Source organism: Plectrocnemia conspersa, unplaced genomic scaffold (assembly GCF_051122295.1).
Source record: "Plectrocnemia conspersa isolate PC_06_02 unplaced genomic scaffold, ASM5112229v1 ptg000011l, whole genome shotgun sequence".
Lineage (NCBI taxonomy): Eukaryota > Metazoa > Arthropoda > Insecta > Trichoptera > Polycentropodidae > Plectrocnemia > Plectrocnemia conspersa.
This window is the reverse complement of record NW_028277175.1, coordinates 27563129-27585603: the sequence shown is the minus strand read 5'-3', so window position 1 is coordinate 27585603 and position 22475 is coordinate 27563129. Positions and strand designations below refer to the sequence as shown.

The 22475-nt window shown below is 31.4% G+C and overlaps 2 protein-coding genes across 4 annotated transcripts in view; one reads left to right on the top strand and one right to left on the bottom strand.

Annotated features, from left to right (window-relative positions):
* Window positions 1-508: 508 nt before the first annotated feature.
* Tbcd (tubulin folding cofactor D) lies at window positions 509-15551 on the bottom strand. 2 transcript variants are annotated; one of them, XM_088197020.1, is made up of 16 exons: window positions 15434-15551; window positions 11706-12095; window positions 10615-10777; window positions 10429-10543; window positions 9723-10363; window positions 9433-9659; window positions 9102-9374; window positions 8733-9033; window positions 8389-8673; window positions 7990-8274; window positions 7770-7929; window positions 1715-1979; window positions 1481-1649; window positions 1269-1408; window positions 1057-1209; window positions 509-995 (listed from the first exon to the last, which is right to left on the bottom strand). In XM_088197020.1, the coding sequence occupies exons 2-16, from the start codon at window positions 12030-12032 to the stop codon at window positions 876-878; spliced, it is 3624 nt and encodes a 1207-aa protein (XP_088053146.1). In that variant the 5' UTR covers window positions 12033-12095; window positions 15434-15551; the 3' UTR covers window positions 509-875. The 2 variants fall into 2 exon arrangements, with proteins under 2 accessions (XP_088053146.1, XP_088053145.1); XM_088197019.1 differs by having other exon boundaries at window positions 10606-10777; window positions 15434-15541.
* LOC148230137 (alkylglycerol monooxygenase-like) overlaps window positions 15151-22475 on the top strand; it is a 27917-nt gene continuing 20592 nt past the window's right edge. The window contains exon 1 of one of the 2 annotated variants that reach the window (XM_088197022.1): window positions 15151-15248. The gene's annotated coding sequence lies outside the window, so the exon portion shown is untranslated. Of the gene's footprint in view, window positions 15249-18497; window positions 18608-22475 lie in introns of those variants that run through there. The other variant, XM_088197023.1, reaches the window with a different exon arrangement.

The window sequence follows — 22475 nt, the reverse complement described above, 5'->3', positions numbered from 1 at the left end:
TCAGTTAGGTCATATATTACATTTTTTGTACAAATGTAAGATTATACCGATATACAATAAACATGCAGGTGTAATTAAGTTTCCCAACTGCAATTAAGTTACAAAACTTGAATAATTATTTTAATAAGTGGAAAATTAAAATAAATATTATTAAATGGTTTGTTTTATCAAACGCTTTTTCGAAATCTGTATATACATATAAAACATTATTACATTAATTTTGTCAATCTCAAAAGATGGTGACAGTAGTGTAAGTGTAAGATTTAATCCTTGTCGTTGATCAACAAAAACAGGCTGTAACGAATCATTTAAAATAATAGTTATTTAGAGTCCTCTTTGTAGGTGGGAATCATTTTTGTGCATTTCCAATTATCTGGGAACGCACCTTAATATTCTACATATTATTCATAAATTTATAATAATCAATATTACATTATTCATGAACATATTTTATAAAATAAAAATATAATTAGTAGCAAAAAAATATTTATTAAAAATTAATTATATATATTATATATCAAGCAAAGCATTGCCCTTTATTGAGTTAATTAATACACATAAAATAAAAGATAATTTGTGCAACACTACTCACAGAAAAAAAACACTTTTTAAAACATTGCTGGTTTTTGAAACATAAAAATGGAATATTTTTAAATCGTATAACATATATGATTTCGTTATATACATAATTTTAAGAAATGTGCACAACATTGTAAAGAACCTAAATAAAATTATTTTTTCACGAAGTGCTGCTGAATCTAAATTGTTAATTAATGTATGTTAAAGATTAGTAATATAAGATGTTTGAGACAAACATTCATGTAAGCAAAAACTATTAAAGCTATAAGTTATGGATACAAATACATTAATTATTTTTAAGACTTCTTCACTAACACCGGCGGCGGAATGTCCATCAGTTCACTCAGTCTGTTTCTGATTGGTCTTAGTTCTGCTACTTCCAATTCCCAATTGGTTTCAGCCAAAATCGTCATAATCTAAAATAGATAAATTAATTTGTATATTATAAATAAGAGAAATATTTTATAAATATATTACTTCATCCATATTATCCGGAGAAATTGTTGATTCTCCATAGATTAATAAAGCGTCATATAACTTAGTGGCTGTGGCTTTCCTTACGTATTTATCCATGTAACAAATACATATTAAAAGTTTAGCGAGTGATTTGTTACATGTACCACCGCCGGCCTGTAAAATATAATCATTATTATAAACGAATAACATTAAATTAAAAAATTTGATTTTACCTGAATTAATTGACACAAGACGCTAATACAATCCAACATTTTATAAATATTTCTACAGTTCTTCATCTCGATTTTGATATGATGCAGGATATCTTCGGCAAAAGTGCAGGACGGATCTTCTAAGATCACGCTAACACAACCTAAAATATAAAATATGAAATCAATCTAGTGTGAAATATCATAAATAATATATAATATAAAAAAGAACAAACCTGAGCTACACAGCCTATCTAAGAATTTAAACATCGGGGTCATCATCCTATCGACTTCGTGATTATCGCTGAACACTTTTATGACTGTGTCACATATACCGATCAGCATATCACGATCGTCTTGTATCGGCGTCAAATAAGAGAACAGAGTAGATGTGGAATGTTTCACCTGAATTATTCATGTTATATTAATAATTGACTAGTTCAGCGATCAACACTGACAAAAATACTTACTAAGCTCTCTGTCATTTCGCCGGCGCTCACAGTCAAGCCCAGAATTATACCGTATCTGTAAACATCCCAGTTAAGGAGTTTCACAAATAATGGCATAGTGTATTCTGGGAATAGCCATAGAACTGCCGATTTCGCTTGAGGATCTTCTTCTTCGGTTTTGTATATCGCTTCGTTGGTAGATGGAGATTCGTCATTGTTTTTAAGATTTGGAGGAAATATGTTCAATAGTTCTTCGTGTTTTGGTATGAACGGTATGACTGGTTTACTGAAAAGGTTGTAAAAATCAGAGATCGTATAAATTTTGCAGAATCAAAATGATATTGAGTTCTTGACGTGTCATATCTTAGATGGCTTTCTCATGAGATCATCTCATTGCTAAAAAGAAAGCACGCCTTTCATAAGTTTTGGAAGAGATTGGGACATCCATCTGCTCTCGTGGAATTTCGTTCATTAACCTGTTAAGCGGGCAGGACGTCCCGTACACGTCCAACGAAAATGACTGTGAAACGGGCAGGACATACACGTCCTCAAAACTTATGTATTACGCCGAAACGGACGGGACGTGAAATTTCTCTCTGTTGTTGATGACTCACTTGTACAAGTTTCGACGTGATATTTTAAAACTTGAATTGCATCATTCGACCTGTGACATCGGTTCAAGGCGCACTTATAAACAACGTCACAATCCATGTACGATATGTTTCTTATTTCTTGTAATTTTTATTAGAATAATTGAAGTTCATTAATTTTTATTGTTTAAATATTTAGAAATATACCCATCGAAATGAACCGAAGTGATTCAAGCGATAGTGATGATGAAGTAATGAAGCCGACAGGTGGGAAAAAAAGACGTATTTTGGATACGTCAGAATCGTCTGATAGCGACAATGACTATGTTACAAATATGAGTGAAAGTGAAACTGAAACTGAAGATGAAGATAGAGAAATGGAAGACATTATTAGTGATGATAACACTCCTGTTCAGTGGACAACTCATAATTTAGAAAGACCAGCATACCCGTTCGTTGCACAGCCTGGAATAACTTTTCAATCTTTCCCAAAAAAAGATCCACTGTTATATCTCGAAAAATTTTTAGATGAAAAATTAATTCGAATAATCACCGAACAAACAAATTTGTATGCAAAACAATTTTTTGATAACAATCCTTAACTGAAACCACGTTCAAGAATTCGAAAATAGAAGGATACAAACGAAGCTGAAATAAATTTTTTTTTGGGTTTGATAATTTTGCAAGGAATAATCGTAAAACCATGTATGGAACTTTATTTTTCAAGAAAAAGAATTTTAGAAACGCCATTCTTTTACGAATCTATGACTGAAAGACGATTTGCATTATTGTGTAAATTTTTGCATTTTACAGATAATACAACTTTCAATCCCAATAATTTTAATAAGAAAACTTATAAAATAGTTCCAATAATCAATGATTTAACAGTAAAATTTAAAAAATTATATATTAGTGAACGCGAGATAAGCGTAGATGAATCTCTTTTATTATGGAAAGGTAATTTATCATGGAAGCAATACATTTCAACAAAAAGAGCTCGATTTGGAATAAAATTATACATTCTAAGTGAAAGTAAATCGGGATATGTTCAAAATATTATTTTATACACAGGAAAAGATACTGATTATGGTTTAAACCAGTGGTTCTTAACCGGTGCACCGCGAGCTTATTGCAAGAGAAAATTGGTAAAAACAAAAAATCCGCAAAATAGTAAAATCTTAATGTTTCAATCAATTTGTATTTTATTATAGTCGTGATATCCTACAATGGATAAATTTATTACCAAACGAAATTGTGAATCAGACCAAAATATTAATGACACTGGGAGTACAAGTGGAAGAAGTAGTGACAATGTTACTAGACATCATACGTCTCATACAAAAGAAAATATATCCAGTAAAATCAAGAAAAATATTGGACAGTATTCTGAAGAATATTTACGTTTCAGTTTTACTAGCATCAATGAGGAAGGATATCACATTCCACTATGTGTTGTATGTGAAGAAAAACTGTCCAATAGCGCGATGTATACTGACAAGTTAAATCGCCACTTCACTACGAAGCACGCCGATCTTGCATCAAAAAGTAAAGATTACTTTAAAAGATTGTTAAGCATGCAAAATAAACAAGCGAAATATTTTGAAAAAACTGTTAAAATTTCCGATAAGGCACAACTGGCGTCATACAAGATTGCTGAATTGATTGCTGTACAATTAAAACCACATACTATAGTCTCTAATTTTACCTGCATATTGTGAAATAGGAAAAATTATGTTTGGTGATGAAGCAAAAAGGAAATTATGAAAATTCCTCTTTCAAACGATACAATAAAAAAAATAATTAAATATGTCGGATGATATTGAGAAAACAGTTAACGATAAACTTTCCAAGCGATATTTTGTTTTACAAGTCGACGAATCTACTGACATTAGCGGTAAGGCACAAATAGTAGGATTCGTTCGTTTCATAAATGAAAACAAAATAGTGAATCAATATCTATGCTGCAAAGAACTTACCGAGCATATGACAGGACAAGATGTTTTTGATCTTATTTATTCATATTTAGAACAATTTAAAATATCATGGGAGTTATGTGTAGGAATTTGTATGGATGGTGCTCCTTCAATGGTAGACTCATTTAAAGGATTTGTAACCCTTGCAAAGACAAGAAAACCTAATATTATATCTACGCACTGTTTTTTACATAGAGAATCTTTAGTTTTGAAAACATTACCAGCAGCACTAAAACCTGTACTAGATCAAGTTGTAAATATAGTGAATTTCATAAAATCAACACACATGTTTAAAAAACTTTGCATTTCTATGGAAGCTATGTACGAGTGTTTGCTTTTTCACACTGAAGTCAGGTGGTTATCGAAGGGTAAAGTTTTATGCCGATAGAACTTAAGAATGAATTGTTAATCTTTTTTCGAAATGAAGGCATGGATGATTTTGTAAAATGTCTTCAGAATAATGATTGGTATGCTAAAGTGGCATATTTAGCAGATATTTTTAATTACTTAAATAACGTTAACACAAGCATTCAAGGAAAAAACGAAAAATTCATGACATCCGTTGACAAATTGACAGGATTTCGGAAAAAAATAACTCTTTCGAAAAATCGAATAATAGAAAAAAAAAGTTGATATGTTTCCTTCACTTAACGAAAACATTCCCAAGGGAGTTATTCCTGCAATAATAGAACATTTAACTTTATTGGAAGAAAAGATTGCACATTATTTTCCATTCTTAAATATAGAAAATTATGACCGGATACGAAATCATCAAATTAGTCTCATTGTCGACTGATCCTACTCTAAAAATTAAATTTTCCGAAATAACTATGAAAAATTTTTGGGTTACTGTCCAAGAGGAATATTCCCTTCTTTACATGAAGGCACTGAAAATTTTGTTACAGTTTTTAACATAATATTTGTGTGAGCTTGGTTTCTCAACAACAACTAATATGAAAACTAAAAAACGAGAAAGACAGAAAAAAATTTAAACGAAGAATTCAGGGTAACTACATAAAATATTCGACGTAATATTTTTGATATCTGCAAAAGCCAACAAGCTCAGGTATCACAATAATTAATTTTTGATTGATCATATAAATTCCATTATGTTAAGCAGGAACGTCATTTTGGGTAAACAAAGGGGGGAAAATGCACCACTTAGATTTGCCACCCAAAGAGCACCTTTAAATATTAATACAAATATTTTTAATAAAACACGTAATTAAAAATTGTTTCTAGGGCAAAATTAACTACCTAAATTTATTTTCAATACTAAACTTTTTTATATAATTTAATTTAAAAAAATATGTACAAAATTTGTGTGTAATTTTGTATGTAACTATTATTTTTTTTAAATATGTAATAAAAACTATGTCCACATATTTTTTTCGAACTTTTAATTTTGGTGCACCGCCACTTTTTCCCAGGATCAAAAGTGCACCGTGACTTTGAAAAGGTTAAGAACCACTGGTTTAAACTATACTGAGGAAAAAATATCGACACGGATTGTTCTTGAATTAACGCATCATATTCTAAATAAAGGTTATAGAATTTATCTAGATAATTGGTATACATCAATTCACTTAGCGGAAATTTTATGCGACAATAAAACAGACATTGTTGGAACGATGAGACAAAATAGAATTGGAATTCCTATTGAATTGAAAACTGCGAAATTGAAAAAAAATGAGCACATAGTTAAATATAAAAATAAAATAATGCTTATGAAATGGAAGGATCGAAAAGATGTATTGCTCCTCAGTTCCATTCACAACGATGAAAAACTTATGATTACGAAAAGAGGAAAGAATGTAGAAAAACTTTAAGTTGTTGATGATTATAATAAGAATATGGGCGGCGTTGATTTAGGAGATGGAATAATGATGTCATATACGGTAGCACGAAATAGGTTAAAAAAAATTTATAAAAACTTCGATTAATTGATATATGTTGTCTAAATGCATTTATTACTTATAAAAATGATAATGGTAAATTAGACAGATTGCATTTTTTGATAGAATGTGTAGAAAAAATTGTGAATGAAAATATAATAAATTGCCCATCTACATCAACAAACATTCACGGTACAAAAAAGTCATCACGTTTAACCGAAAGACATTTTCCCGAACAAATTAAATCAAAAACAAATAAAAGTTGTATGTCGCTAAGCATTTTTTCAAACTACTAAAAGGTGCTGTCGACAATCCAGCTATTCTCGAGGAATTCCAGTTTTGGGTTCCAGAACATTTTCGAGAATCACGATCGCGTCCTCTTTTGATGGCCATTAGGGCTAGGAAGTCCGCACTTGCCGACTCGTCTATAGCTGTGGCCATCCGGCTCCTTAATACGCTGTCATTACATATTGACCTGTTTAATGTTAGCTACGAGGAGCTGATCCAGTTTGTATCATTTAATTTTGATATTTTATAATTTTTTATTATGTTTATTATTTTTAACTATTGTTCTATTTATGTATATATACATTTTTTTTTGTTTTGTAAATTTAAAATTTGCTTTCAACCATCGTGGCGCATTGGGGTAACCTGTTAGGCCACGATGGTCTTAACTTAATCTAAAAATAAATAAATAAAAATAAAAAAATAAATATCAAACTATAACAAATTTCAAATCTTTACATTTTTTAAGGTGCGGGTTAAATGATTTCAAGATTATAAGATGTAATACTTTCACTAAATTATATATTCTTCATCTTTTTCAACAATTATTCTCCACACGTTAATAAAAAAAATTGTATCTGATTCGAAAAATATTATATTTTTGGAAGCAATAAATTATTTATTGTCGTTTTTATATCTGTTTATGTAAAAAAAAATTTTCACTTAAATATATGATAGTCATTTGTCTGAAGAATAAGGTGGATGAGAAAGGAGTTCAAAAACACCCATTGACTTTTTCTATAATTTTCTTGGAGACATGAGGGCAATTCGCCCTAAAAATAAATCTTTGTTCTAGAATAATTAATTATTGACATATTGAGATTCACTGTACGAGATGTTTCACAGACAATTTATGAGATACCCATATTTTTAAAAATATGCCATTGCTAAAAAGCATCATTGATACGACTACTGATAATAAACACCGAAATAATAGTGAAATTATCGTTAATTCATAAAAAAAAATCGCCAAGATTAATGAGACAACCTGATATTCAATGCCTTCAAAACCTTCCATTGCAGTTTTGGTGGATGAAATTTTTTTGCCTCATAATAGGGCGACCAACATTGACGGTTTGTTTGTGCCGTTTTTTTATTTTAAAAATTTGAGAACTTAACTGTATGTATTGTTAGCTATTTATTTATTAAATATATTATCAATTGAGAAATAGACACGCTACAACAGACATCATCCCTTGAATTTGAAAATTGATTTTATCGACTTTTACATAAATTATACGTTTTTTAATATGGAATAACTCGTGAGTTTTTAGTGAAGCACACAAATTTTGAAAATAGTATAGATGAATATGTAAAAGTAATATATACATACCAATAAACGAGGGCAGTGAAAGCTTTTCCAGCGTGCGCTCTAGTCCTATCGATCTTCTCAACGGCCTGCTGAGCAATCCCTACCATAACTTTAGTGACCAACTCTTCATTAAATATAGACAGATCTTCTTCAGCGCACTGCTTGCACAGAGATAGAAGACCTAAAAAATATCAACATATAGTACGATTTATAGAGCTACTGATGAAATCTGATGCGTTACCTGCAATGCTGGCTTCGCGCACCCAAGCGCCAATATCTCCCCTCATCTCTATGGTATACTCGGTCAAACACCTTAAAAAGCAGTCGAACACGACACGCACGTCCATATTGGAACTGCTCTCAATTTTTTTGACTCCGACCGTCTTACAAGCATTGGTGAGCCCCTTGATAGCGTCTCTCCTAGACTCGGACCATTTGGACGATTGATCGGTTATTTTAGTGCAATCGATCAACGAGGTCAAAACTAGGGGTAGAAATTCCTCCAATGCGAATCTAGGTAGACCGCCTAAAACATTATTGTTTCATAAATTAAGAGTCACTATGAACTAAATATCTCTCCGATGAAAGACAGATAATAAAATTGAGATTATTCCAGAATTTAAAACTAATAGATATATACCAATTGCCAAGGAATAGCCCATCCTTATCTGCAAACCGTTAGCACCGCACGCCGCCAACTGTTGACAATATTTAGTCAATAAATCCTTTCGTTTTTCCGCCAAGTTCTTTTGTGTGAGTTGATCCGAAGATTGTTTGATACTTTCGATGCCTTTCAATCCATCGTCGCATTCAATATTATCGTTCAAGTATTCGTTGAAAACGGCCGATAAGGCAGGAGCGGCTTTCGATCTTATGATGATCACTTCGTGCATGAGACACTCTTCGATCAAGTTCAACCACTCGTCTAGAAAATATTAAGCGTTCAATACAAAATACTCTTTTACATATTGTTTAGATACTAACCAATGATCGGCTGATTGTGATATTTAATCTTGGATAACGCCAGCTTCTCGATGCATACGCAGCAAGCTTGACGCATCAGCTCGCCGCCTAAGCCTCTGAATTGATATTTGGCTTTCAATATTGGCACAATATTCTGGATGCCTTCGAATATATCATTAGATATTTTACTATATCCGTTTAAGTACAATCCATAGATTACTTCTCCGATGGCTAGAATAGAGCCGTGTCTCGTGTTCAAGTCCGTTGAAGACGTCTTTTCTAAGAGTATCGGTAAGATTTGTTCCACCATATAGGCAGGATCCTAAAAAAATTAATTATTTAAATCATCTGGACCAATTTGTCCATGCAAGTCTAAACATATTCACTTACCCTTTCAGCTAGTAAATGAAGCGATTTAGAAGCGAGCTCTCTTATATTGATATCCCAATGATCGACCTTTTTCGTCACCAGATGATCAATCAACGGTTTAATAAACTTTTTATTGACAGACGTAACATACGAAGCAGCACCGGTGAACGCTCTCTTCGTCGAATTCAAGAAGAACTCATCGGCAGTCAAAATTGAGAGATTCTCAGCGTTGACGATTTGTAGACGGCCGATGCTTTCTTCAAAAGCAGCTCGAGCGGCAAGTCTGCAATTAATCTATAAATAAAATAATTAGATAATATCCATTAGTGACTCGTTTTTGTAGAATAAATACCTCTCGATCGAACACGGCCGTCGTCATCAAACCGATTATTAGATCGTTGATGTAAGGAGTCAGATCTTCCGTGTAAGCTCTGACAAACGCCCAGCAAACGTAACAAGCAGCGTCTCTCACGTGCCTACCAGTCGGAGTGTGTCCTCTAATTTCTTCGTATTGAAGAGCCAAAAGAACGACACTTACGGCATTTTCAAGATGGCATTTCAATAGAAGACCTCTTCTGCCTATGATTAAAAAATTACATCAAAAATCTATATTATATAATTATTAATCATTCATAAACATACCTAATTCAGCTAACGCTAAGCATCCGCCGTGCCATGCTCCGTCTCCTTCGTGCCGATTAAAAAGTCCCATTATTCCCGTAATGATATCTTTAGCGGCCGAGCAGTTTAACCTTGCCGATACTCTGCCTATGCCTTTTGCAGCAGACCATCTCACTATATTGTCTCCGTCTTGCAAACCTATAAAGAGATGCTCAATGATTTCTTCAATCTGTTCTGGAATGTCTTGATCATCATTATTATCCATATTTTCATCTTCATTATTGGCGTCAGCGTTATTCTGGTTCACATTCTGCATCTTGCCATTGTTTCCAGTCTGCAAATTCAACGCTAATGAGCTCTTCTCCCTAATATATCTCCAACTAGCCAACCTCGGCTTCAGCAGAATTAGAGCAATCCTCTGAACGATCTTAATACCGTATTTCCTAACAGTGATCGACTTGCTATTTTCATAGTTTTGCTTAACGATCCAAGAGAACAAATCGTCAGTATAGCATAAGAGATCTTCGCGCTTTCCGTGCTTTAGAATCGTAGCTACGCTCGCCACGACGCCATAATTGATTTGATCTTCATCTTGAAAGTCGCTGTTTTGTTTCTGCGCCCATGTGAAAAATTCTTTAAGATAGACTTCTAAGACGTCCGAGCTATAAAAATAATATTGATAATACCAAAACAACATATACTATTCATATTATCATATATTAATTACCGAGTTAAAAACTTTGAAGTCAAGAAAGCACCAGCTTCCGAACAAGCATCCGATACAGACGAATACGTTTTGCAAATATCGAATATTCTACTCATTACAGTTTTACGTTTTTCGTCTGTAAATATTATAAAATGAATGCACATTTTTACAATTACTATTGGTTAATGCAATATATACCTTTCTCACCAGAATGACTAGCCGAACTGAAAGCGTCCAGTCTCGACATGTGGAATGGCATCATGACGATTATGGAGAGCCACAATAGAAGCGAAAATCTGCACTGCCAATTGTCATTGTCGTGAGCGTCTTCAGATTCGAGAAACTCCAATACCGGTATCAAATCCATTATCTGCAATTATAATAATATATAATATTTTGCAGTGTTGTTGTAGATAAAAAAATTTAAATCATAGAAAACACATTCATTATAATAAAACTATGCTTTTTAGAAGATTTAGCACGAATATTATTTTATAAAAAATTTTAGCCAATTTATTTTCTGTAAGTAATAAAAAAACCTTCACTGCCAATAAAGATCTAGAAAGCAACATGACATAGTAATTTCCAATGCTGAAAGGTAAACATTTGTCTTTTGTGTTCTAGGTTAGAACCCAGCGGAACTTAACCCTTTGAGTAGTCAATTAATTTACACACATTTGTTAATTTGTTAGTATACACTTGGGAGTGAATTAATTTTACGTATTTTTCTATAAGTATTTCTGTAGAGATTTATTTATTATTATTTTATATTGCATTTATAGTTTCTTATAGAAAAAATCAGTGATTGAAAAAAATTTAATTTACCAACAATCTCTTGAAAACAAGACAGACATAATTTTCATGATGAATGGTGAGAAATTATTCCACAAAATTACTATTACTATAAAATGAATTTAAAATATTTTTTATTATGTTCATTTATTTTATTTTCTATAGAAATTATTTACATTAAATAAAATTAATTTTTTCAATATATAAATATGTTTTTTATTTATTATTTATGTATATTTATATAATTATCTGGGGCACCACAAAACAGTGTAAGATCGACCACCATACATGTACGGTGTGACCTGTCAAAGGGTTAAGGAGTGAACATTAACTGTGATTTATTAAATAATTTCTGAATTACAAAATAATCAATTCGATACGGGATTGTAGTTGCATAGTAACATAGCAACATAAATAACAACCAAACTATACACCCAACATGAGCACCTGCACACATCATTATATATTCGATATTCAAGGGCTTAATCATGTGTGAAAATTGTTACCTCGTGTGGCAAATGCACCACGGCTCTTTTATAACCTCTGGCCCTCATCAAATGGTACATGTAGAGCAACGCCGCCCTCGCCTCCGCCTTCTTCGCTTCCGGTCTGAACACCTGCTTGGCTAGCTTGGGCAGGAGGCGACTCGCCAGGGGCTCCAACAGTCTCGGTGCTTCGCAATAGCGCTTCACGAGCTTGGAGAGGCGCTGCGACGCATTCTCTAGCTTGGGGCCCCCCAGAGCTCCGGTCTCGATGCATGATTCGATCAGCGCTTCTATCTCGGCCGTCTCGGGAAGCTCCGCAGTTCCGCGACACACCTCAGTCGCCTCCATCTTTGACAGATGGTCACTGGTGTTTACCAATGAAGTTGCACCCACACCTTTCGCCGGTAGACCCTAACGCAATAAATGACGACCATTGCACAATAAAAAATATTTCTTTAGAACAATACAATTATTATTTATAAAAGTTTGCAATTAAAAAAAATAATAAATAAAAAAGCGAATGAATAAGGATTAAATAATTAAATATTGTTTTAATTTGTTTATTTTGATTTTCTCCCCCTAATTATAAAGACTGGAAAAAAAACATATTTTTACAAATATAAAATAGCAAAAAATAAAATTCTATAGAGTACACTTTTCACTGTTTTATATATATTTATATTTACTTTATAAATTCATGTACCGTGAAATATAAATTAATAAACCTCAATTTGACGCAATTAAAACCTTAGAAACTTATCGACACTCTGCAGTAAAAACACTTACATTTTTGGATAAAAATGAGGGACTGTCATAAATTTGTTATTGTGCCAAATTGTGCAACGGTCTTTTAATGAATAAATGTTCTTAACTGGTTACTAAAATGCATTGTATACCGTACCCAGTGGTGTAGCTAAAGTTTGGCCGGCCATACAGGGCGATCCTTAACTCCCCCTACCCCCTATACATTTATCTAATACAAAATACTTAATGCATGTCTTCAATATGCCAAAACTTTCCAGGACAAGCGATTCCTTTTGTCCCCTTCCCCTCCTCCCCAGTGCAAAAAAGCTGATCAATTATTGTTAATCCAATTTTTACCGATTCTAAGAAACTGCCCAAATTTTCGGACCAGAAAAATATATTTCTATCTATAGGGGTGGCATTTTATTATATGTCCGGTCGAGTCACCAAATTAGCATTTATTGAACTGTTGTTTATTATTTTTACGTATATTCGTGAATATATAATTTAAGAACCACACTACACGAACGGTCCTTCCATCGTAAAAATTCCGCTCCGAAGTAAGTGCTCTCTGGGGCGGTCTGCCCTTCCTTACTTGTTACGCCACTGATAAATTTGTATCAAAAGAAAAAGGAACTACTCTCCATGGTGCGTGGTACTGTTGGTTAATCTCAATTAGACGCAATAAAAACCTTATACCCTGATCGACGCTCGGCAGTAAAAACAAAAAGTTTCTAGAGTAAAAATGAGACTGTCATAAATTTGTTATTGCGCCACATTGTAACATACAACGAACTTTTAATAAAAAAAGTTCTAAGACGGATTGCTCATATACCTGTATATGAGAAAATATACATATTATTCATTTTTATTTTCTACAAAATATCTACTAAGTATGCTGGGATATGATATCCTCGAGTCGTGCCAACGAGTATACTTTGGAAAGCACTTCTTCAAGCTGCTGATAAGAAATATTCTGAAAGAAGTTCTTTTTTGTGTGCCACCTTATTACCAGCGCTTGCATTCCCGAGTATTGTTTTTTAGTACATACTGTTGTCCAATACCTCTGTTCTTAATACATTGTAAGGGGTTTAAACCATCTGATCACAAATTGAGAGATCACTTTGGAGTCACTACTTATTTTCGGATTTTGAGGCAGAAGACTTTGCAGTGAAATCTAATAAGTTTATTTAATAGGATAGTATCGTATCAATATTTGATATAAAAATATTTACATTTCATCGGTATCCACATTCTTCCATCTTTTTTTGAGTGAAACATTTGTGAACTCTAGCTGTGTAGTAATATTTATTATTTGTCAGAATGAAACGGTGTCATTGCCATTATTTTATATAATTTTACTACCACGTTTAATATGGGGATAACTACAAACTGATTTTTACACTTGTCTGTCGTAGGACAACCCAATTGTGACTGACAACTTGGATTTTACTCAATTGTATGTTCTAGGGAGGGGAGGTGGATGTTTACTAATTTTTTTAGGATTTTTAATAATTTTTTTAGGATAGTAAATCTTAATTTATGGACTGAGTAGTTTTCGCGATACCAGTTAAAATTCTTGTTAACTATTAACTATTCACAGAAATATATTAAATTCAATATTTAATTTTGTAGCTAGGAATGAAAAAATTACTATAATTGAAAATAATAATATTGTTTAAAATTTGGCCATAAAAAATATCATTAATTATTCAAAAGTGAAATATTGTTTACCTTAGTAACGAAAATTGTAGACATGTGAATATTTTTAGTAATAATAGTGAAAAATATTTTATTTTGCATTCTTGAACAATGCTGCAATATTCGTTGTCATTTTTAAAATTCACTGCTGTATTACTTTATGTAAGTACCTTTTATTAATTTATTAAACTATCTATAACATGGTGTAGTAAAAATACATTTAAACAAACATAAGTAAATTTATTTAGGAGTAGACCTTTATTAAAATATAATTACTACAATAAAAGCCTAACGTCTGTATGTGATAGTGCATATTTAATTTTATTCTCATCAAATATCTATTAATTTTATTATTATATAAATGCATATTTTAAGAATTCAAAATAATATAATATGAGGTAATTTAATTAATGCATGTATCAAGGTACTATAGAATTTATTGATAGCTAATTAAACGCATAAGTCTATGTCCCTGTCAGGTTATTAAGTGATAGGAATATGCGAGTTTCTGGCATAAAGATTATTGTTCTATATTATAATCTTTTAAAAATACATTCAAGATTTAATAAATCAGCTAATCGTGTTTTTAACGTCCGTAAGCTCCAGATGTTGCAAAAGCGGTTTTAACTCTGGATTCCGAAAGTTGAGCTGGATTAAGAGATGCGAAGAGGCTTCTGGCATCTTCTGGGTCGGTTCATATGATTTTTTAAGTGTGCTAGAGAGCTCTAGAAGCTCTTAAGTCTTACACTTTAATGTGGATGTTTAAGTATGAATGTCATATAAAATCTCTGAGGGAGTGTCTGAGGAAGTGATCGTTGGTATTTATACCATTTTTTATACTATGTTCCGATATTCATACACATGGTTTACTCCATTTTATAGACATGTTTATGTGTTTTTTTAAATATTCAATCAGTATCTCGCTACATATATAGCGTCTGAAATCTCATTAGTTTAAAAGCTGAAAGTTTGCCGACCCATGGGTTTATATTTGGATACAACATGCGGTCCACAATCGAACATGTTTTCACATATTATCGCAGTTGGACGCTCGTTGGCGTCGGAGCAATTGAGTGCGAAATAAGTTTATCACAATGAAGACTAACCAAAGACAACTCGGTGTGATTTCTTTTTATCTTTTAACTATTCTTAAATATAGAGGCTATTATAAATCTTTGAGAAAACAATGATTATGCATTATTCATTGTGTTATATTGTAAGCGACCTTTTTATGTTTATATTCAATAAAAATATTTGTTCAGATAATATATTTACAATCGGTCTAAACCCAAGTCAATACTTACGTGTGTATGTATTATATAGTCTACAAATGTTCCAATAGTTCATAACCTAGGGACTAGGCTTTCTCGATTGAAACGCACGAAATACAATACGTCTCGATTACGATGCTATGTGCTGACTAAGCCGCAGATGGCTCACAAGTGTTTGCCTATGGTGTTTGTTTAACCACAATTTTATATACCTATGGATACAATATAAATAAGTATAGTATTAAAGTAAGCATATCTATATTCAATTTCGTTATAGAGCCCTTATCATATAATACATGTATTCAATTAAGTAATTAATATTATAATTTTAGACACCGCATTAAATTTAATTAGTACTCATTAAGAGAGCAATACTAAGATAGAATTTTAGTATAAATATTTTAATATTAATAAAATAAAAATTTCGAACCTTAATAGTATTTAAGCAATGAGTTTTATAAATTACCAATAAAATAATTTGTGCAATTTTACTTTCAATTACTCTTTCGTGTTAATATTTACCCGGTTGTAATGCACGTGTTATTTGTTGGCGATGTATAGTTTATATATTTTTGATTTAATGCAAGTACTTTTACTAATTCTACAAAAAAGTTTTCTCACGGTGGTGTCCTATTTTTTGACTTGACGATTAAGACCCGTTTTTGTCAAAGTCAATCACATTGTGATTGACTTTGCTTATGATTTAACAGCATCATATTTATATTTTCGACTGTTTTTATACTTGTCCATTTAATATTGATCAACCAGACAGCAACAATTTTTTCAGTAAATTATATGCTTTTATCATTTATTTTCAGTGTACTAATAAATATGTAAATCTTAGGTAATGCTAATTGAAAAAATATTTTATATTAAAAGTAATTTCTAGGATGTGTACAAGGTGAATTTCTTGTTAAAGTAAGATCCAACGGTTTTACCGATTATACCCACTACATAGGATCACGCTCGATGTGACACATTATACTTTTTCAATGGGTCTTTGCTATAATAAATAATACTTCAAATAATGTACCTGTTGTATCAGCATAAATCTAGGTTTATTTTATCATTATGTAAATATTAATATAAATGTTTTGTTCTGTATAATAAGAGCGATAATAGCATTTTTTTATTTATTTTGGTTAACAATTCATATATAATTTAAATGAGTCAATGTTTTGCTGTCCTAATCAAATAATTAATTATATTTATATTTATTACATAATTTCTGTATTCTTAGTTTAAATCCTTCATATTAATATTAAAATTTGAATAAAATCAACATTACATAGGATATCAAATAAAATCTGATAAAAAAATACATCAAACTTATTTATGATGTTATGATACACCCATAAAATTAACGTTAATTGCATTTTTGGATCGCTCAGCCGGTTTTAAAGGTTACCTATTTTTACTAAAAAAAAAAAACGTAGCACATTTCAATGAATTGTTTCGCATATCTAATTACTAATTTGTGTATTCATTTTTACGCATTTAGACCGTGACATTAAATTTTATTTTGGCTAAACTTGTGAGGAATTAGCATTACCTACTTGCATATGATTATGTGTTATATAATAATTATCTGTTGTTTGCTTTATCGGTTAAGATCGTACGTTTTATCGGTAATTCTACACGCGAAGACAACTTGTATTGGTTAAGTGTTAGATAAACTCGATATTTTTCAAACTGGTTATCAATTAAGTTATAGCAGTAGTTAGTAACGTAATTATAACCTTACATATGCATGTAGTTGATTTATCGCATTTAATGAAAAATATATAAATCATTTATTTATATGTATTAATATCATAAATTATTATGAATAGTTTAGTATGCCAGTTCCTAGTTGTGTGTCGCGAAAAGTTTATATTAATTAATTTATTGTAAATCTTTTTTGATTTAAATTGCTTCTCTATATTTTATTATGTTTAAAGTTTTAGTTGTATCAAAATTTACATTGTTTTCTTTCGCCAAAACCGTGGCAAAATGCGGGGTTCTTTCAGTACAGATTTTGAGAAGGCCTTCGACAAGGTTTGTCATTGGTTATTATTAAAAAAATGTCGAGCCTCGGTTGCTCGGATGATTTAACTCGGTTATTCTCTAGTTATTTAAGTGATCGTAGACAGTTATCTATGGCGGCCGATTGTCGAAATAATATTTCACCCCTTCGGGGGTTCCTCAAGGGTCCAATCTGGGCCCTTTACTCTTCATGCTATTTATTAGTGACATAATTACGACAGTTACAAATTTAATTTATCTTCTGTACGCAGATGATTTAAAATTGTATAAATGCATTCGATCTGTTGCAGACTCTTTTTTCTACAGAGTGATTTAGACTCTCTATGGAGATGGGCTTCCGTTAACCGTCTGCTCTTTAGTGTCGGAAAGTGTCATACTGTGTCATTTTTTCGATTCCGTTCGCCATCAGTATATTCCTACGATCTCGGTGGGAACATTTTCACTAGTAATACTTCCAAATGCGATCTCGGAATCATTTTTGAGAGCAAGAGGAGGTTCTCTCTATGTGATAAATCTTCCAATATGCTCAGCTTTGTTATGAGGAACACCTCTCACTGTGACAGTTATTCACGTCCTATAAGACGCGAATAACGCGATGCTTATCTATTTTAGAAATGCACCATAGCTGTTTTTTTAATATTTTTTTGAATTTTTTTTTTTTTAAATGAAATGAAAATCTGGCTATGCATTCCTTCGATTTTTAAACCGTGCCTGTTCACAAAAAAAAGTTTGAATTACGCTTGAAAAGAAATTTTAGCGTCATAGCGCTGGCCTATTGTCCTTGAAATTCCATTCTAACGCTCCACTTGTGCGTTTAAAGTATCTTATACAAGCTAATTGCAACGCAAAATCATTGCTTTGTTAAAAATATCAAACTTTTCATATTCCCTATATTCATATACATATAATGTTATATTGAAGGTTGTCGACCACTTGCTGAAGTGCAGAATAGCCCACAAAGATACGTGTAGTACACACGTAACAGTAATAATACAGATATAGCATATCGTGCGTTTATATGTACACTCATATACATAAACAATATATAAACGAGATTTTCTCAGAACTCTTTATCAGTGCTTGTACGACTGTTGTTGAGAACCAGCTTCTTCAAAGGAAATCCCTGAAAGTTATTCAATTAAAGCAGGATTCTAGGGGGAAAAACTTTCAATTCCTTCGAAGGTGATTACAATTAGCGTTTTTATTTTCATCAAGTTAATTTGAAACGCACGATTGATTATTTACAATGAGGTATCGGTTTAAAAGTTGAATTAATTGAGTAACAGTAAATAGACAAATATTTAAGCATTTTATTTTTTAACATTTCTATTTTTTTATGCGGTTGTAAAAATAAAAATCCTTGACATTAGGATAGATTGTTTTTTATATATGATATTATTATACTGATCTTTATTGTATGAAAAGATAATAATGATACGCGACTGTTCACATTATCTGCGATTCGTACCGAAGATCTAGTTAAACTCTTGTAGATTCAATATGCTTAGTTAAGGGACATCTCGGTCGATTCAGCGTAGCTCCGCTTGGTGCGAGTTAGGCTCAGCTTTTAATATTTCAAATCGAAAGCAAAATTATAGTTCTATGATTAAGTTTTGGCTTATATGGCTTCTGGATAAATGAAGGGAGTTTAATGTCTCTTCCAGTACACGCTCCTTTGAATAATACTGATGATTCAGGGTGGAACCAGACTTTTTGTTTTTCTCTATCTATATAAACGACCTAACAATTAACAAGTATTGTAACAACACCAAGCTTGGGTATCATTAAATTGTATTAATTATTTTGTACCATTTAATAGGGTTTTTAAATATATTAATTTATTATAATATAAGAATCTAAATTGTCTTATTGATTTTATGCAAATATAATATAACTAATATGGTTTTGCATTGATTTTTATGCTATATATGTGTATATTATATATTTATTATAGATTGAAAGCTTTGGTTTGATATTAGATTTAATTATGTATTTTTTGTGTATTTGTGTAATTCCTATAATGAATATTCATTACTCAACATTATTGTAATTTAATATTAGAAACGCAGCCATTGAAAAATCGTCAGAAAAGACATTTAATGATTTATCTTAGTTATTTGTTAAAAATACACAAAGAGTTGGGTTCAAATCCCATATGATTTTCTATCGTATCTGGAAAATCAGATTTAGTGATTATTATATAATTATAGTTCGGATCAAACATCACCGATTAGATTTTCTATGTTTTACCTAATCTCACGGATGAATATTAGTATAATTAATTAAAATTAAAGTAGATCTTTTAAGAATAATAATATCACAAATAATAAACGATAATATATTAAGAATTAAGGTATTAAAAATATTTTAATAAATTGCGTTTTCATTAAATTCATTCGTAAAATGTTTATAAATATTTTAAAGTATTACACTGAACTTGGTAATTGTCATTAAATATGCCTTCAACAAGTTTTTCAATACAAAATAATTTATTTTAATAAATAAATGCTTTTTTTAATAAAATAAATTATTCTTACTTCTTTTATCAAAAAAACACAATCGTTTTAATTAAAATATATCAAATATCCATGTACTGATATTAACCCTTTGCGCTCGTAAGTCGACTATGTGTCGACATCGTATTTCAAGCGTTGTACTCGAACGTCGACAATATGTCGACAAAACTTTGAATGCATTTATTGGCTTTGTGTTCAAGCAAATTTTGAAAATTTAAATTTATTAATAGTAAAAAGACTTCTGTTAAACACATTTCAGTAATATTGAATTTTTAACTTATGCAAATAACTCAATAATCTTAAATTTACAAGTGTAAGTTTATTGTAAAATTTTTCATCGGAACATGGTCAAAGCGCGCGCTGTTAGGACGGCATCGCGCTAGACTTGACAGATTTAGGTTGTCAATTAATGCTTTAAAACTGATTTTTTCCTTCTAAGGGCATCTATATTTTTATGATATGGGATGAAACGGGATCATATGCTCTAATTGTGCATAATTATTACTTTATATTGTGTGTCTGTTATGAAATAAAAATAAAATTTTTAAGACGGAAAAAAGAGCGAGATGCCGTTATGCTAGCAGAGCTCGCTTACTCGCTCGCACTAGTAAAATGAGCGATTGACAACTATCGACCTGGGTACTCAACTCAAACGATAATATTAGTCTCGACACATTTAATATATTTTCGAGCTAGTAAATAGCTAAATTATGTAAAACAGAATTAGTAATCTGTGTTTTAATTATTTATAAATACATATATTGATTTTCTTTTAAAAATTATCCATATAATTACGAATGACGATATAATATTGAATTTTTAAGGACGTGATGATGAATTCGATATTACTGTGACAGTAATAGTATGCGTTTATGCTAAGACTATTTTTACCAATTTTAAATCTGGTACAAGTATTTAAAGTTTCAAGTTTTAGGATAATCTTTTAATGTAATAATTTTTTATGATCAATTTATTTATATTTTTAAGAACTGTTTTAATAAATTCAAAACTTAAAAATTCAAAAATAAAGCCACGAGGCCAAACTAAGCTGGTTCGCTCTAGGTGTAAAAACGCCTGCCAATCCAAAACAGATCCCCACAAAAAAACAATGTAATATTTATCATTTCTGCCTCAAATGGGCAAATACATACGAAAAACTTGTATAATATTTGTCTAAATATAAAATTTGATCATTTTCACAAAATATAATAAAACTTTACCAGCCCCACCTATTTTTTTTTATGTACGAAAAAATTGGGTGGGGCCTGGCCCCAATTGCATTTATATTATCACCACAGCTGATATTTTTGAGCGCCGTTTCGAAATTTGTTAATATGTGGGGGCACCTATTCATGCCATATTTTTAAAAATATTATGGTTCAAATAATTGATTTACAGCCTTAAATTATACTAAAAAGCCATTTTATTAGGCTCAAATGCTTACGGCACCTTTAAATGTCTAATGAGTACTGGTGATTTTCTTGATGACACCTATAGAAGTCATCCGCGGTGAAAGGGTTAAAAGTCTTGTAAAACATATTTTTTTCAGTGAGTTTTAGGAATGTATTACACTTATATAAATTTATCCATATTTAACACTCTAAAGGTGGATGACTCAAATATGCGTCATTGAAAAACTATTGGTAAAAGTCGTTTATGCACAACATAATCAACACTTACACGTTTAATTGGATAAGATTTAAATCACAGTTTGTAAATTAGTGATATTTATTATATATTGTTAGCTATAATTACAGCTTACAATCAATAGATGTCGCTTAGCAGTTAGGGCTTAATTTTAATAATAGCGCATTCTTAATATTAAAATGTTTAGTTTGCTGCGGGACCTGAACCGATAGTCTCTAGGATATCAGTTCAACGCCTTAAGGACTACGACATTCCGGTTATACAAGACAATCTAAATATAAAGTTGTAAAATCGCCATGACGCGTTTTGAATGTCTCTCTGTAAAACATATGACTGAAGAATATAGACAAGGTTATTTTGCTCGTGTAACACCATAGACCAGGGGTCGGCAAACCTTTTTTGTGAAGGACCAGATTGTAAATATTTTAAGCTCAGCGGGCCAGGAAGCAAAATTAAAATGAGCTTTATCATTTCTCTCAAATATTCAAATGTATTGCAAAAGGCGTTACGTGGGCACTGAAGATGCTGTCAAATTTAAAGTGCATAACGTCACGGTGAAATACAAAGCAATAGGAGCACCTTATAAGGTGATACCTAGCTAGCTCCTTAACTCGACGGTTGGCCGCTCTATTATAGCACATACTTTGATTTTTTAAAATGTCAAATCTAACAATTACTTGCAGCCCGGATTAAAATAAGCAGAGGGCTGGATTTGGCCGTAATTTTCTGACCTCTGCCATGGACAGTGAATATATTAAAAAATATCTAATTTAATTGGGCCTTCTTTTTCGTATTTTAAATATTCCTATCCTAAGTGCATGTAAACGCAGGACAAATACCCCCTGGATAGATATATCTCCCATCAAAACTCCCCTGGACATTAACCC